The sequence below is a fragment of the Haliaeetus albicilla genome, chromosome 24, assembly GCF_947461875.1.
Source record: "Haliaeetus albicilla chromosome 24, bHalAlb1.1, whole genome shotgun sequence".
Taxonomy (NCBI): domain Eukaryota; kingdom Metazoa; phylum Chordata; class Aves; order Accipitriformes; family Accipitridae; genus Haliaeetus; species Haliaeetus albicilla.
Window position 1 is genome coordinate 7,981,780 of NC_091506.1, and position 15,101 is coordinate 7,996,880.

Consider the following 15,101-nt stretch of genomic DNA (forward strand, 5'->3'; position numbering starts at 1 on the left):
AAGGCTGTTCGTAGTAGTCCATTGATAGATGGCAGCCAGGCACATTTTGGCACTGTTTCTTGGTACTGGCTGTGCTCGGGACCATCCCTAGAACTGGCGACTCCTCGCTGGTGTTATCCAGCTCCTTTGCAGCTGGGCAGCCCTTCTGTGCCAAGAGGCAGCCCGGCCTCCGAAGCCACGGCATTTCCCTGCCGGTGCAGAGCTTGCCCCACTCTGCGAGCTGCGATACACATGCCACCGCCTTCCGGAGAGGCACGGTGTTAATGGGACACATCCTCGTGGTGGCAGTGTGTATATATATATTTATAAATATTTTAGTATTTGCAAAAAGAAGAGTTGCATATTGCAACGGCTTAACATGGTATTTTCTTGATTCCTACAGCCTTGTGCTAGGTAGGGTGTGTTCCATCTGCTTCTCCTGTGTTCTCTGTATATACCATGCACAAGCACATACTTATTTATGTTCCCTATGAACTTTAAAAATCTATTTGCACATGGATATAACAGTTGCTATAATACAGCGGAGCTCAGGAAACACCCTGAGCTTCCATAGCCATGTCGTGCCCCATACTACCAAGATCTTACTGCTTATGTGTTACTTTAAGTATCTTGGGGTTCGTTTAGAGATTTTCCATGCATTAAATGTGCTTGGAAGCAGCTGTACATGAATGTTAACAATAGCATGTGGCAATACCTAGTGATATATCAACACAGGAGAAATCAGAATAAATGAGACTTGATTTGATCTGTAGGTGACTTTCTGCTATGTTGTCATTGCCTATAAGGACACTAATTGGAGTGTATGTTAAATTTCAGACATAAATTGAAATGTACACATTGTAACATTTTGACTAATTTAATGAGAAATGCAGACTGATCTTTCAGTTAACCTCACCATTAATAACTGCAAAAATTGACAGAGAATCTCCTAGTTAAAGCAGATTGGATTTGCATATATTGTAGGTTAATTTCTCTGAGATCTGTTTCGTTGCCTATGTTCTGCTTCCGATCCAGATGCTGTATCTGCGGCCTCCTCCCGGTTGCCTGGATACTCTGAATTTCCTCAAGGCAATTGCTAATCAATGTGCAGTTGCAGCTAGGTGAATCCCACAGACGGCAGCCAGATCTGTCATCTAAATGTAGAAATCTGTAGCAGAATGTGATCTGGGAAGAGAACAGACAAAACACTGTAGCAGGAGCTCTGCTCCCAGGAATCAATTCATCCTGTGCTAATCAGACACAAGCACTCTTGCTGGATTAGATGAGCAGAAGCTCTTCTGCTAAAATTAAGGGTCAATTGTTTTGGTCCTTGTGCAGCGCAGAGAAGAGCAGTTGCATTTCGGAAAAGAAAACAATTACATTAATAATTACCTTTAAAGTCTTCATGTCGAAGCCTTGCTTAATTTTGCTGCTTATCTCCAAGTCTCTTTCCCTAAATACTCATTTGCATAAATATAGTAAGCTATGAACTGCTTTTTAAAACGTGAGCTGTTAATGGAGTCCTTGTTAACACAGAGTGGTAGCTTTGAAGATCAGATGCACTTCTTGTGGGCGCAGGGTCCTCTGTGCTACACAGAGGGTTTTGAGTTTCTTGGGATTTTTATAATTGCAAAATTATGCCTCACAGTAGGTGTCAGTAAATTCAGAACTGCGAGAACTCTTCTCAGTCCTTTCCTGAGCGACAAATGCACTCCCAGTCCCAGGCCTAAATCTCTTTGCACCAGAAAAGCAAGAGAAATTCTCCTCCCCCAAAAAAGAGAATAGCTACTGCAAAGCCAACATCTACAGGTTGAAGTAATTGAAATACACAGTTTGGGACCACATTCTTCAATTGATGTTGTACCATTAGGATTAATGCTCCAGCTCGTGCTCGACCTTGCACACAGCTCTTCTGCCTTCTTTCACCTCTCCGTGTCAGCTCTGCCACCCTGTCCCCAGCCCAGCAGTCTCCGTGGGCTCATCTTCCCTCTCTGCAAGGTGAAACATCTACTTTTGAATCCATTCCACTTCAGAACCTTTTAGATTGTGTCTCTGTTCTTGTGCATTTCTACCCATCCCAGAAACAGCATCTTGGATGGATGGACTCCTTTCAACTCGAATCGAATTGAATAGTGATTGGTAAAAGTTTTTATGGATTAGATTCATAGTTATTTTACTTAAGGGTAGCTAATTGGTGTATTTTTGTGAATTATATTTCAAATTTCAGGTCACATAAACAACTGAAGGTTGTCTGTGAATTTACCACCCACAGGGGAATATTTAATAAGAATGTTTTGTTATTTTGAACTATAAGACAAATTTTCCATTAGCACTAGGTTTCTAAAACTTAAAAAGAAAGGTTTTTTTGCTGACAGCATTGCTTTAATTAATAAGCTGCAGGACAGGGTAGAAGCTGCTGTAGATTGCTTTCAGTGATTATGATCACTGCCTGAATTGGCAGAGGAAGAAGTGTTATGATGATGAGAACTTGTCTTATTGTTGCCATTAGCTGTTACCGAAGTCTAATTACTGTGCGCAATGCTAAAATGTGTAAGCTGCCAACACTTAGAGATAAGGAGATGAAAAGAAATCAACTCATTCCAAATAGCTATTCTGTTTTTTTTTCATTATTATTGTTATTTTTGTGCACTCTCCTGAGTGGTGCTTTACAGTGCATGGATTAAGTCATGGCTTTGGCTGCAAAAGCTGCCATCAAAATTCGGTTGTGGTTAAATAAGTTGTAAGCACCAAGGGACTGAATAAAATAAGGGTTAGTGAAAGGTGATGACAAGGAATTCAGTTAATGGTATGTGCATCTGCTGAGTGAATGCATTATTAGCTATTAATTCAGTTGCTGTAGGCAGGATCCAAATGTGATTGCGAAGAGGGTAAAGCTTAGAAGCCTGGTTCCCGTAGGAATCAGTCATGGGAAAGTGCCGTTTCTGCCATGCTGGCTGCTTCAGAACTGGCATTTCCACAGAAAAGTAGAGGTTTTCCTGCTGTCTTGATCAAGAAATCTCCTTCGTCTGGGAGACAGGCTGCTCTTTGCCAGCTTTGAGACATCACGTTAGGGGCACAGTCCTCAGAAGTTTTGCAGAGCTTCACCTGAGCTCGGCACCCCGGGGACTCCTGCCATAACTACTGTGCTGACTTCAGAAAATGTTTTGGGATCCTCTGGGATGACAGATGCTTGTGTATGCACATGTAACATGCTGTTAATAATTAGAGCTGATTGGATATTCAGTACAAATTACACTGGCTATGAAGTTAGCCCCTTCTTTAGACTTACAAGTGGCTCACAAAACACTGTTAAAGCATATTTTTAAATGTATGTTTTTTCATAAACATTGACAGATTTAATTTGAACAAATGATATCGAGTCTGAGTGTTTTAAAACTCTTGCTGGGCTGTTCACTGTCAGTTGTTAATGGTGCACGTTTGGATTTCTGAGTCACAGGGTAAATATTTTCTCTTTCTAATTTCTAGGATTAAACGAGTTTTGATGATAATTTTAAGTGCCAGCCCCTCCTAATGGTGTGTCTGCCCCCACGCCTGGGCCCACGTGGAGCTTTCTTTTGCAGTTTTTCATCACGAGCTGGGTTGTTTCCCAAACCTGTATGTTCTTGTGTGAATCTGAAGGAAGAGCTGTGATTTTTTTGGAACATTGACTCAGACTGAATCTGCCTCCTGTGGAGGAAAAAGAAAAGTTCAGCCCCAGTGGCTGCATTTCCCATATTCTGCAAAACAAAATCCACACAAGCAGAGCCATGCTCAGTTTCAAATTCATATTCATTCTTTGTATGTGTTCATATATACTTGTAGGATGCTCTAAGGCAGCACACTGTGTTGGTAGAAAATAATTATTCACTAATAGTAGTACCAACAACCATGGCTGGTTTGAAAAGTGACTAATGATTTCGGTGTAAGCAAATCTGAAATACTTTAGAGAAGCCTGTTTTTCTGCTGAGGAACAGCTCTCCATGGACTGCTAGGAACTCCAGCCTTGCTTGTTGCTAGAGGAACTGAAAAGGAGCAAACCTCAAAGATATGATCATGTATTTCTCTGTAATTGGAGGAGGGATGGTAACATCTGTGCTATGTTCTTGTCCAGGAGAAATAAAAATCCACACTAGCAACATCTATATATCCCCTTCATTCACTTTGTTGCATCCATTGCAGAAAGATTTAACCATTTACAACAGACCTGAATGAAATTTTGCACAAAAGAGTGATGTGCAGTGCCATAAATAAAAGCTGTTCTCATGTATATGGCACACTTGTGGTTCTCGCTGCTTAGCAGTTAACATCCTTAGAAAACATATGTTTTGTCTGGAAAAACAAACAAACCCCCAAACCCTAAAGTAGCAGCATTCTTCGGGAGAAATGCCAAAGAGGATAGGATGGCAGCAGTGTAGATTATCCTTTTTCTGCCCACCTACCTTTGTATTTTTCCCTTTGCACTCTCTCTCCCCCGTTCCTCCTCTTTTTATATAGAATAGTCCTGCAGTATATAGAGCATAAGAATCATTTCTCTAGCAGAGACTGCAACCTGCTTAGGAGCCTCCATCCCCATTAGAGACTCTTTCCAGAAGAAGTAATTTCCTTCTCCCTATAAATTATGCATCAATGTACATTTAAGATTCTGAAATGATGAACAGAAGATGAAAGCATTTCGGAGTGTTGCTGCTCCTATGGAGCTGAATCCACGATGTTGTACACAGGCTCAAACACACCTTGTTAAGACAAACCTGCACGTGTTGCTGTCCTAGTACTCCGGCTGTAAGTGCATGGAGATAGGAGCTTATCCGACTTCAGCCTCAGCTCTGTAAGAAGGACTTTTTCTCCTCTTGGGAGGCAGTGAGGGCGAAAGATAGCAACGTGTGTCCAAAGTGGTCTTCTCAAATGGACTCTGCCAGCCTGAGCCAGGGTGATTCCTGGTCTCCCTTGCTCCTGATGTGTCCAGAGACCTTCCAAACTCACAGGTTGAGATCTGCCAGTGTTAGGACATGCACTGATCCTTGTGACCTTACCCTAAATCTGAAAACACGCGCAGCTTCAGGGTTGTAAGGGACTTAGATGATCTAATGGGAAAGGCAATTCAGTCAGCTAAACAGGAGTTGAGACAAACAACTAGTACTTCCAAACTGAAATAAGGATATGCCATTTTGAACCTCAAGTGTGTGATGGCTGAGCAGTATGAAATGCACTGGGTGAGCTGGAACTCCTGTGCACAGCAGTGGGGCAGGTGAGCTTGGCAGAGCTGCTTGGCTAACTTTAAACTCAGTGTCGTATCTCGGTGTGTGAATGGTGTTGAGTTCTGCAACAAAAATACGCATGCATATGTATAAAAATAAATGAAAAAAATTTTTTAGCACAGATGAGGTTCCAAAGTGCCTTTGCACAATCTGCCATTGGCATGTGGTTTCCATCTAGTGTAACAGGGATAATACAGAGGCATGTACACTTTCTGGGGAATGGATATTAAATACATAATGTAATTATGTACTGAAAAACTGAAAAAAAAAAAGCTTTCAGATTATACATAGCCTATGGATATAGGTGAAGAATGTAATCAAATGTACATGTGTATTTTAGAGAAGAATTTTGTGCTGCTGCCACAGCTGCAGCTATATGCATGCACCCCCATGTGGGTTTATACAAAGCTATATGGGAGAGCATCCTTTATATTTTGTCATGTCAGAGAGTATAGGGAGAATTTTTAAGTTCACCCTTGGAATTTGTAGGTGGTGAATGAAAATTAACAATTCTTGAAAGGGAAAATTTGGAGAGTTTTATGTAAAACTGTTGTATATCACAGATCGTTGTATAAAAAGTAAAAGATGCCCCTTGCAATAGGCCTGAATTCCTATAATGCCCAGTGCTGCGGGAACTGATTCGAGACCTGAGGTTCCTGTGGAGCTGTTTCAGGGCAAGTCTAGCTCTGCTGTGGTGTTTGAGGTGAAGTGAGACAGGAACAGTGAAATACCTCCAAGGTTCTGGCATCAGTGAACCTGCACTTATTCTGTATTTCTTTCATGGTCACTTAAAATGACAATGAAGCATCCCAAGCCCTTTGCACTGTTTGCATCACATCTGGTGATGGCTGCCAAGAGCTGTGCGTTTGTATAACTATGGGTGCGTCTTTGTCCCTTCAAGTTTTGCTTTAAGGTCTGGTTGTTCACTTCTACCCAAGTTGACCCAACTGCTGAGTTTCCTCTTTGAAGAAAGCAGTGCCACGTGGTACCTTTCCTTTTCTCTCCTTTGACAAAGTTTTCTTTTAGAGAGAGAATACTTTTTGCTTTTTAAATGCAACATCCACCCTAAAAGAACCTGTATATTAAAGCAGGCCATCGAGCCTTTCATCACTTCTCTGGGTGATAGCAGTCATGAATTTTTTATTTTCTGCAGGGCTCACTCCAGATCTGCCACAGCATTGTGTGGGTGCACACATGTAAAAAGGCTACTAATTGAAATTCAGATGTAACTAGATGAAGTTTTGCTATTCACCATGACTGCTTTTTGTTTTAGCCCTTGTACGCTCAGTGCACCTAAACAATGCAACCATTGCTTCTCCTTTTAGATTCAACAAGAATAACTTAAAAGGCAAGAAATATTTCCGTGTCTGCTCTAGAAATGAAATATGCTCCCCCACCCCCAAATGGGAATGGCATGTGTTAGTTTGCTTATTTAATTATTTGTGGGGAGAGAGAGATTTCGGTAGAACTGAAAACAAAATAAAATAGAAATCTTGCTGCTATAAACTCTTCCCTTTTGAAGATGCAAATGTGTTTCTATTGCCTAGGTAACTACTATGGAACGCCCAAGCCTCCCAGCCAGCCCCTCAGTGGGAAAGTGACTTCCACCGATGCTTTGCAAAACCTGCAGTCTGGCTCCAAGCAGTCGACTCCAAAGCGAACCAAGTCTTACAATGATATGCAAAATGCTGGCATAGTGCATACAGAGAATGAGGAAGAGGATGATGTACCTGAAATGAGCAGTAGCTTCACAGGTAAAACAAAAATATTGTGGTCTGCCAGTTAGGATACATGGGGAAGGTTTCTGGAGGGGGATTTTTGGGTTTTCTTTGTTTTGTTTTTAATGGGTTTCCTGCAAAGCTGTCAATCCCAGACAGAACTGGCCAACAACACCTGAATGGCAGATGTCCAGCTGTGGACAATCACATGCACAGTTGTATCTTCTAAAAAGGCCTTGTGGGATTTTGCTGGATGACAAAAAAATGGGGAGAAGTTCAAATCCATTAGTTCCAGAAAGTTCAAGGAAGAGTTGAGCTGTGGTTGACAGTTATAAACAGTATGAAATGGCTCAATCAGGATTACATTTGAAATTAATTGTTGCTCCTTCATAAATAGGTTGCTGTCCTTCTCCCTTCCTTGCATCTAGAGATACCTGTCATGTAAAATACTAGGTCCTCTTCTCCAAGGTACCTTCCAGCAAATTGAGGGCTGCTTGCTGCAGGAATGGGGTCTGAAGCATGGATGTAAGCTCTTTTATTTTGTGAAGGCCTCGTGTCCTGCTGAACACAGATCTCAGTCCCACCGTGGCTACCATCGAGCATTGGCTGAAAGATCACTGGAAACTTTTGCAATCTAAAGTCAAGTGCTGTGCAGACAGATTCAGAGCAAAATACTATTGGGGATCAGTTGAATTTCCACAGAAATCAACTGGAAGTTTGTGAAGCTCAGCGGAGCAAGAGCTCTTCCTCATGTCCGCAATCCTAGTATTTGTTAGCGCTTAGGGCGTTACTTCCTCAGCTCAGTTTCAAGCACTGAATTAATCTTCCTAGCTCCCTTTCAGGTAGGTACTTAGCAAGCAGCATTATCCACACCTTCACGCCTTTCACAGCTGCTTGCTGTAGGTGCTCACCATCACTGGCACTAGGTCCTTTGTCCTCTGGTCGCTTCCTACCACCACGACAATTTTCCTTCCCAGCCTCTGGTGAGTCATAGGAGCCGTCATGCCAGTTCCTACCTGCCAAAGTCCTGGCTCTACCATCTGTATAGAGCTTTCAAAGGATTTAGGCTGAGATTTAGTTTTGCCCCCCTCTGGGCCAAACTGTCAAATGGCTTTGAGGGTTGTGCTCTGTTCGGCTGCTACCTGTTACATATTTCCAACCCAAATCACTCCTGGCTGCCCTAATCCCTCCCAGGCTGGAGTTTCTGTCTCTGCTTACCAGCTCCTTTACAAAGTTTCACGCTGAGGGTAGTTTCTCACACGTTGTGACATGGCAGCATCCTCAGCCCTTTGTCACAGGATCTGATTTGGGGAAGAAGCTGGTGGGAGATGCTGTTTGACCTCCTTGCCGCCTGTCTCAGTTTGGTGCCCCTGAACTAACTCGAGCATCGTTTCTCTTCCTTGTTTTCCTTCACGAGATGAAATACTGGAAGATGCAGCTCATTTGTCACAATGTTATCACCCCCTGGCCCCTTGCCTCCATTAAATGGGCACAGAATCAAGAAAAGAGTTATTTCTCATACACCAAAGTGATTCCTTATGCTTATTTCACATGTAAGTGTGCTAGCCATATTAAAATGCTCCTGCTTCCTTAGAAGACCTCTTGGTGACTTGTGTTTTCCAGACTTTGGCATGTTTACATTCGCAGTCTTAAGCTGGCGATGATTCATTCATGCTTCTTTATCTTGTCAGCTTCTACCTAAAAATATCGAACACCAGGAAGGCTAGAAAGCAGGTGGCTGAGGGTACTGGTATAGTCTACATCTTTTTCTTCCCTCTTCTCCTAGTTTATTATTTTCAGTATCTTGTCATTTTGTAATGGCAGCACACAGACTAGAAATAATGCAGGAGCTGTAGTTAAGGGCCCCTCCAAAAAACCAAGGCTGTGGGCTGTGAGTTGAGGATGTCCGTGGTTTCCAGTCTGGAGAGTGGAGGTGAGGTCTTGGCTGCAAAGCCCTTTCAGTCCCACTGCTTGGGGACTTCGCAGAGCGTGCCACTGATCTCTCTGTCTTTTACTGAGTGTGTTGCCTGCTGGCTGTACCGGAGACTGGTGGTCTCAGGAGATTTGGAAGTACTGCCATTGCTTTATAACACCTGCAAGAACCAAACAGAGGAAATCCCTTTGGTAGACACAGGGATAATTTTAGAATTTGGCTGGTTTTGCCAAAACCTCTCTGTGAAGGAGTTGGGGACACAGACCTGGTTGCCGAGAGCATTTACTGTGATTAGGGGTGGAGGGAATGAGCAGCAGTGTTTCATGGATTCAGCTCCAAACTGCATAGATATAAGCATCAGAAATGTTTCCTTAGAGGGACAATGGCCCGATACATCATAAAATACTCCTGAGTGACTTTGACTAGAAAGATACAGTGATGAGCCGTGGAATAAACCTCCTCAGACAGCTAGAACAGGCACTAGTGAGCAGCAACATGTGGACACATGGTGTAGTGCTGACGTTTATTTTAATTTTTAATTTAAAAAAACCCACTGCACTAAAGACGTTCACCATTAGCTTGTTGACTTTGAGCTTCTGGCTACCTTCTGCACTTGTAAAAATCTCCCCTTTTGATCATTCTTCAAGCAGGAAATTTTAATTCTCCTAATCCCTATCCTACAATTGGCACTGCGGGAGTGAACCTGTAAGCCTGCTCAGAAGCCCATTGAACTTCTCTACATCAGTGAGCCGGGGCCTGAGACAGCTTGGAAGACTTTGGTACCTCAGCAGGGCCTATTACAGCAAACACAGGAGCTGATCACAGCTTCTGATTTGCGCTGGCGAGGGTCTGGCTGGCAGAGTGTGTGTGGGCAAAGCAAGCTCGTCCCTGCTGGCAAAAAGACTGCAGAGTCTCTGCCCTCGGTTCATCTGTTGCTGTGCCTTGCAAATTAAAAAGCAAGGAGAGGAAAACTGTAAGGATAAAGCCGGAGAAGGAAATGGGAGGAGAAAAAGACTGATTTTCAATTTTATTTGTGCTTGTTTATTCTACAGCAGAGTCTGGTGACCAAGACGAGCATAATACGCATATCCTAAGAGAGACAGCCCCACCGTCTGCGATTGATAACCACACCAACGTTCCCACCACGGAACCATCTCAGAACCTCCCTCAATACCTACCTCCTTCTGCCGAGGATAACCTAGGTCCTCTGCCGGAAAACTGGGAGATGGCCTACACCGAGAACGGAGAAGTCTATTTTATAGAGTAAAGCACATTTTTGTTCTAATTCCATCTCTCTCTCTCTCTCTCTCTGGGCATAAGTAAACCTCCATGGATGCTTTTTGTGTGTGTGTATGTGTGTGTATTAAATATTTAGTGTATAGAGTTATGTTGCAGAGCTGCAAGTTCTTTACTGCTTCTGAAGGGGTTTTGCATTTCCTGATTGGATTAACATCCAAATTACTCCTGAGTTCAAAGGCAGAGGGAATTGCTTGTTTTATGAGGGTAGTTACAAAAGCAACAGACTCTTATAAAATATGGGCCAGTTGTTTTCACGGGTGGGATGAAAGCTCCTAATTGAAAAGGCTGAGACTTCATTTCTGGAGCCTACCCCTGTGCATAATGCAGCAGAGAGAATTCCTCCAGTCACATGCTGAGGCGGTAGCAGAGCCAGGGAATGGACTTCGTGTGTTGTCCTCTTGTCAGAGCAAACGTGTTAACATGCTCCAGAGGTTTGCAGAAGGCACAGCTCAGTGCACAGTAGGCACAGTAAGTTTGGAAAAGAAGTACCTCCTGCTCTGCAGTCTTTGCTTAAGAGCTGAGTGCTGTCAGCAGTTTTATGACGATATTGATTTTTTCATGCCATAAATAATAGTCTCTAATTATACTTGTCTAGATTTATTGAGATAGGAGTAACTTATAAAATGGGACCTGTTAGTGGAAGAGATTTCTTGCACAGAGTTTAGCTAGACATTAAAATTCAATTAGCTTTTGAAACTCAAGCCCTTAGCTGCCTAAGTAGAGGAGGGGGGTGAGGAATTGATTTTGGATTTGATGGTCTGTTTGCTGCAGTCTTGGAAACTGAGATCCTCCGACTGTGTAGAAGAAGCCAGCGGCCAGTGAGTACAGAAGAACATCCTCTGCTAATGCCCCTTGTGGTACTCTGGAGAATTTTGCTGGATTAGGGCAGTAAGAGGAGCAGTCCTGCTCCATCATCGGGAGAGGGGACTTTTGGACAGGACCAAGGAAGGGTTCATCAGAGCAGGTTTTCCCTTGGCTGCAATGGCACGGGAACACGTCAGAGATGATGGTCTCAGGAGCTGGGAGGACTGAGAGCACTGCAGCAGCTCTTCACCAGCTGGGAGAGGGCTGCTGTAAAAAAAGGCCATTTTCCAGGGCGCTTTTAATTACCTGAAGAGGCTCCACCAACCCGCTAGTGTAAGCCAAAGTCTAGAAGGCACAATGCAAATTCTCATCAGCCGCATATCAGATGAAACCGAAATGTGTTCATTATCCCAAGCACAGTATTCTGCCCCTCATTATGTCCTCAGGGTGCCTCATTCTTTGACGTGCTTTCTGGCTTTAATGTATATAACACAGCCTGAGTAATAGCCCATCCAGCCTGCCATTTTCCTCCCCTGGAGGAGGACAGATGATGAGAGCTAAATGCTGCCCAAGTTCCTCCTTTTTCTGTCCCCACGTTGGCCCCTGCTGTCCTTCCTTACACGTGCTTCAGCTAGGGGTTCTGCTGTGGCCACCAATTTCCCCCAAACCCATCCCCATGGCTGCTATATTCCCTGTGTGTGTGTGTTCTCTTAGCAATGCAGGACTAGCACCTTAAATAATTTGTTAGACCTTTTGCAGGAGAATCATATATGCGGTGGAAAAACGTAGCCTGCATACACAACTGTCTGTCTGACATGAAAATCTGGTAGCACTCCCAACTGCTTCCTTCCCTGCAGTGCAGATTGACCATTTTGAGGATACATACACATCGGGGGTGATTTTGTGCAAGAACGTGTTAGTGTGGATACAGCACTGAATGACTGCAGTTCTATTAATTCTAAGAACACCCTCAGCCTAGAAACAATTTAGTTTGATTTGTATCAAATTAAGAGAGCAAGCTAATGAGCTGTGTGGACCCAAGCTGGCTCAGATGTCTGTACCGTCATCGATAGCGCTTTGGGTTATCAAGTCAGGGTGCTGAAGGGAACAGGATGGGAACATCTGAGCTGCTTGCACAGAACCAGCACAGGTCCAGTGGGGCCAGAGCTGCGTGTCGGATAACCGATCCTGATGGCTTGTAGCTGAAGCAATTTGGCTCTTGAGATCTTTTTCTCTGGTGCTTTAATTGGGATTTTCATTACCCAAAGTATCCCAGTCCCTCATTATCCTGCCTGTAGATCTGTGCATGTTACAGGTCTAGCACAATCCTGTCCCTCTGAATGTGTGATCTGAATGGTGTTTAGCTAAATTTTCTGCGCCTCCACAAACTACAGTTACAGGCCTTTGGTTAGCGAGACAAAGTTGCAAGAAATATGCAAATATTCTATTGCTCTCCTCCCACCGCCCTCTTTCTCAGCTAGACTACAGACTTTCTTATTTATAATTTGGCAGAACCCCTCTGCTTTACTGCCGTTAATTTGCCTGACTTGCTGAATTTCTGCCACTCAGTTTTCTAGTTGGCGATTAATTGCTCTGAAGGATTAAATTGCTCAAAAGGATTAAACATATTTGCTCATCCTGCCTTGGGAGGGCTGGGTAGTAGGATGTGTAAAACAAGGACTTTTTATTTATACACTCGCTTCCTAGGAGCAGGGCAGTCCCCTCTTCTCGCTGTAAAACACAAGTTTGCTGGTCGGTTGTTAGTTCCTCAGGGATCATAGCCCTCATTACGGCATTTCCAGCTTCATGAGATTGTTGTGAGGCTAAGGTCAAGTTTGTAAACCTCTCTGAGACCTTGGAGGAGCAGTAAATAGCATTACTATGGTATTGAAACTTAAAACTGTTAAGCAGCGTTAAAGGCTAAGCTAGATAAATGATACCTCGGCGACTGGAGGGATATCTTTGCAGGTTATGCATAAGATGACATCAGGTTGTAGAAGAGTTGTTATATTACAAGATTGTCTGCATATGCAAATGAAATGATGGGAGAAAATAATTTCTAGAAAAATGTATTTTAAGCCTGTTTACTATGCAGCCTCCACCGCTGGGACTGGCATCGCGATACTGTCAGGGGACTTGTAGAAAGGAAGAGTTGAAAGTAAAGCTGTTCGACTTCCATCAAAGGCTTTGACAGAACATTTTTATTTGTGTAATTAAAAAGTTTTCACTGGAAATTTTGGGTTTGACTAATGCTTGGGTCAAATCTAGACAAACGTCAAAGGTCTTCTGTAGGAACAAAGACCACTGTGTGGTTTAGGGAGGAAGGGAAACTTCTGTCTTTTTGTCAGGAGGCAAATGGCTCGGAGACAGCTCCTGGTATTAAGAAATAAACTACCAAAGACAAAAGTTTGGAAATTGATAGTATAATATTGCAGCTGTCACATGTGTCATTCCAGTCAGGAATGCTGATTTGTATATTTTTACTTTTCACCTTTGTGTTTTCAATGCAAGATTCTTGTGATTTGGTAGACTAGTTTGCAAAACATCAAATTGTAATGCTGTTTCTTCTGAAGCAAAACTATGCCTTCAGGTCTGTTGAATAATAAAGAGGATATATACTTTTATGTCACTGATACTTCAGCTCTGCTTTATTAACAAAGGTCATATTTCCATTTTTGGTTTCCAGCCATAACACAAAAACAACATCTTGGCTAGATCCACGGTGCCTGAACAAACAGCAGAAGCCTCTAGAAGAATGTGAAGATGATGGTAAGAGACTGAACATAGTGAAATAATAATGTGTTCGTTCATTTCTAGGTGGCTTTCTTCCTTTCCTTTTCCCCTTTCCAATAATCTGTGTTCAGAAATACTTTTAAAAGGTTTATTAGTAAGTGCATAGAGAAAATATCTGTTGTGTTGTAAAATCACTGTCTGTGTATGTCAAATAGCTATTGAGATGGCCGATCATTTAATAAAAATCAAAGAGGTGCTAGAAGTAAGAGGCCGGTGTTTTTGCAAAGGCATTTGAATAGTCACTGATGCTGAACAAGACTCAAAGCTTTCTAACATGTTTGCTCATTGGATTGCTGTGTAGGAGGAAAGCGACTTGAGTCTCTGCATGCTCCATTGTGTTACGCTTCAACCACCTGCTTTACATGAATTGAAAGAGTTATGTTGTTATTTCCTTGTTTGAGCAGAAAAAACTCAATTGCTTCACTTCTACTATTAAATTCTGACAGTCTGCTTAGTGTTATGATTGCTGAAAACAAATTCCATTTGAAAGTGTAGATTTTTGCCACTGAAAATTTACACTGATGTAATTTTGTATTCCTTGAGATGTTAGAAATGCAAGCCACTGTCCAATTTAGAGCAGCCAAATGCAGGACTGTTAAAGGAGGTTCTTTCCCTGCATCCTTTAGGAGATGCTGGAAGAAAAAAGGAATCGTATGAAAATAACTTAAATGTTTGGGAAAACCTGTATGGAAATTTCAAGCTACTGACCAGGAAAGGTGATGGTATTCTAATGCAAAATTTGGCTAACACAATGCTATTATGGTAGACATATCTTAAAAATGGAAGGATTTACTTCGTCAGTGTTGGTGCTTTCCTTGTAAAATCAGTTTTCATGATTAACCTCCCACTGGTGTGAGTCAGCTCAATAAGAATTACGATTTTATTTCTGAAAAGAATCAACTCAATCCCTTTTTACTGGTAGGTTCAAATCTGGCCTCCAGAACTGCTGTTACTATTTTTGCACATGCAGTTTTTCAACCTCTGCTTCCTTTCACGTGTGAGATTTTGCAGGATGTGAGAATTGGCCTGCGCATCCTTTGCTATTGCGATGAAGCAGGTCACCAACTTCCTAGTGACAATGCAACGTACCCCTAAACCACATGGATGTGCAAAGCCCAGGCAAAAACCGAGCACGCCGAGCTGACGCCTGCTTCAGATCCTTAGCAACTAGCATCATCTGTTAAGGAGCGAGCGGAGGGAGCTGGATTAATGAAGGCCTTGCTCTGCGCCTAAAAATGGATATGTCAGTGGGTAATCAGAACTGGAGCAAAATTAAATAACAGCATACGCAGGCAAAGCTCCTTCCTCCTTGCAGCTAAG

The 15,101-nt window shown here is 42.7% G+C and overlaps 1 protein-coding gene across 28 annotated transcripts in view; it reads left to right on the plus strand.

Moving 5' to 3' along the window:
* MAGI1 (membrane associated guanylate kinase, WW and PDZ domain containing 1) overlaps window positions 1-15,101 on the plus strand; it is a 356,106-nt gene that overhangs the window by 270,168 nt on the left and 70,837 nt on the right. For all 28 annotated transcript variants that reach the window (XM_069811929.1, XM_069811927.1, XM_069811928.1 and 25 more), the window contains 3 exons: window positions 6,782-6,988; window positions 9,938-10,148; window positions 13,675-13,757. In XM_069811929.1, the coding sequence (XP_069668030.1) occupies window positions 6,782-6,988; window positions 9,938-10,148; window positions 13,675-13,757 (501 nt within the window). The remainder of the gene's footprint in view (window positions 1-6,781; window positions 6,989-9,937; window positions 10,149-13,674; window positions 13,758-15,101) is intronic.